Below are 2,367 nucleotides of genomic sequence, written 5' to 3' on the forward strand. Positions count from 1 at the left end.
GTTTTTTTGGTACTCCCAACCCTCCTCATGGAGTGCCAACTCTTAATTTTGTTGGAAGTTGTGTCTTTAAAACTATGTCTGTGTCTATTAGTTTGGCCGTTTGAGGAACTTGAGGGAGTATAAATCAAAGTAATCATGATGGAAGCAAACATCATGTACGGTGTGTTAAGGATTGCTTCTTCAAAATCAAAATCCTAGTTTCTCGTGTTTATTTACTTGTGTTTTTTAAGCTAGTCATAGTGGTAGTAATTTAGTTAGTAACATAGCGTATTCCAAAAAAAATTTGTTTATATGACATGTAGTTAATGAGAAGTAGTAACATGATATGTTACTGTAACATAGCGATTTTCAAGACAAGATGAGTCTATAAACTAATAAATGAAGTCTCTCTATGACATTAATGCTATGTTACCTTGCACCATAAAGGTAGTAACTTAGACTAGTGTCGTATGCATGACACTAGTATAAGTTACTCCTCACTATGACCAGCCTTAGAAAAATGGGTGTGTGTGAGCCGTGATTTTGGCATGTCTTCTGTAAACTCACAACACCAGGAAAAAGAGTATGCCATTGCCATACGACCCGGCTCCTCTGCCAACGTGTACAGAGGAAGCAAGGCAGGCGTCCACGTCATGCCATGCCACGTGGCGGAGCTAGCCAGCCAGACCGCGCCCCCATTTGCGCGCGCGCCGACGCCATGACCCAACCATAAAAGACCACAAGCCCCACACTTGAGCTCCGAAACTCCACACCACACCACACCACGGCACCACAAGCCACAGCTTCTTTGCAATGCCCAACCCGCCCACCCCCTCCTCGCCGTCACCGCTCCCGGCCCCGGCGCGCAAATCTCCGTCCAGCCGCCGGCGCCAGCGCCTGCTCGCGTCCCCGAAGCCGTCGTCTGCTCCCACCTCCTCGTCCTCGTCGGCCTCGTCGGCGTCGTCTTCCTCCGCCTCCTTCTCCTTCGCCCCCTTCTCCCCGGCGCCCTCGCCGTTCCACCACCGCTTCCTCTCCCCGCTCCGTGCCTCCGCGGTGCCCTTCTCCTGGGAGCACCGGCCCGGCATCCCCAAGACCCCCGCGCGCGGCGCCGGCGCCCGCAGCAAGTCCGGCGCCCCGTCGCCGCTGCCCCTCCCGCCGTCGCTCTTCTCCAACAACAAGGTGGTCGCCGAGTACTCCTTCGGCGCCGACGGGGCCTACTCCGTCGTCCCCGCGAAGGCGAGGAGGCGCAAGCAGCAGCGGCGGTGGCCGGCGGTGACCGACGCCCTGACCGAGTGGCTGGCCGTGCTGAGCCTCTACCGGTCGTGCACGAGGTCGCGCGACTCCCTCGCCGCCTCAGGCCCGCCGCCGCACCCGCGCCGGTGCTCGCCCTAGGCCTGGCCGGCGAGCCGGCCGGCATCGACCAATACGTAACGTACGTAGAGAGTCGGTGTGCGTGTGCCCGTATTGTCTGTCCTTCCTTTTCTTTTTCTTGGGTGTGTGGGTTGTGTTGAGTGCGTGCGTACGTACGTATACGTTCGGTGGTGCCCGATCGTAGCACCGCCGATGAATTAGGAATGTGCTTGCGAATTTGGTGACATGACGCTGTAATTAAGGGTGTCTTTTCGTGTGTCGGTATGTGCATGTGCTTGCTCCAATAATTAATGGATAATTCGGCACGATTGGTTGATTTTTAGTACTATTAGGCCAGTTGTGATTAAACGATTATTTTATTGTTGGTTAAAGGATTCAATAATGTTAGTTTTACACTTGGCATTATTACATGCATGTGGGTGGTGCACTGCTGAGGATGGATGTCTTCTGCAGTTTCTCTTTTCCAGAAAATGTGCTACGAGTACGCTATATTTGTGATTTGTTAGATCGCATGCACTATCACGGTCAAGTGGGGCACGACTGTTGCAAGCACGGTATGATTGTCGAGGATATGTTGCTATATTATTGTCTTCTCTTTTGTAGAATGCTTCATGGTTTTTTAGGGATGAAACAGTAAATAAGTGTCCTACTCTACTGTACATCGTTTGGTGGCCGACGATCTTGCCGTGCCTTAATGGAATGCATGGTGTTCATGTAAGGAAAAAAATGCCCTACTGTATAAGTCTGTTCAACATAGAATTATAAAATCGAAGTAAATATTTTTCATGTGTTCACAGATTTTTTTATATATTTACATAAAGAAAGAATCGGAGTTAAATAAAATGACTTCCAGAGGTGGATAGTTTTTTGAATGAAGGCTATATATAAATATCAAGATGATACCAATTACACCCTGCCTCGAGAACGATACGATATCAAGAGCTAGTCAAAATATCGAGGTGTTAGGTTTATTAAGCAAATAACACTTACATTTTCCATATTATGCTAGTATTGCCG

At 49.6% G+C, this 2,367-nt stretch overlaps 1 protein-coding gene across 1 annotated transcript; it reads left to right on the forward strand.

Moving 5' to 3' along the window:
- Nucleotides 1-753: 753 nt before the first annotated feature.
- LOC125541729 (uncharacterized) lies at nucleotides 754-1,672 on the forward strand. The gene has a single exon (XM_048705073.2). The coding sequence runs from the start codon at nucleotides 793-795 to the stop codon at nucleotides 1,369-1,371; it is 579 nt and encodes a 192-aa protein (XP_048561030.2). The 5' UTR covers nucleotides 754-792; the 3' UTR covers nucleotides 1,372-1,672.
- The last annotated feature ends 695 nt before the right edge of the window (nucleotides 1,673-2,367 follow it).

The sequence above is a fragment of the Triticum urartu genome, chromosome 2A, assembly GCF_056163025.1.
Source record: "Triticum urartu cultivar PI428250 chromosome 2A, HENAU_Tu73, whole genome shotgun sequence".
NCBI lineage: Eukaryota > Viridiplantae > Streptophyta > Magnoliopsida > Poales > Poaceae > Triticum > Triticum urartu.

Excerpts from the sequence above, each read along its gene's own strand:
- LOC125541729 (XM_048705073.2), top strand. The coding sequence starts at position 793 with ATGCCCAACCCGCCCACCCCCTCCTCGCCGTCACCGCTCCCGGCCCCG.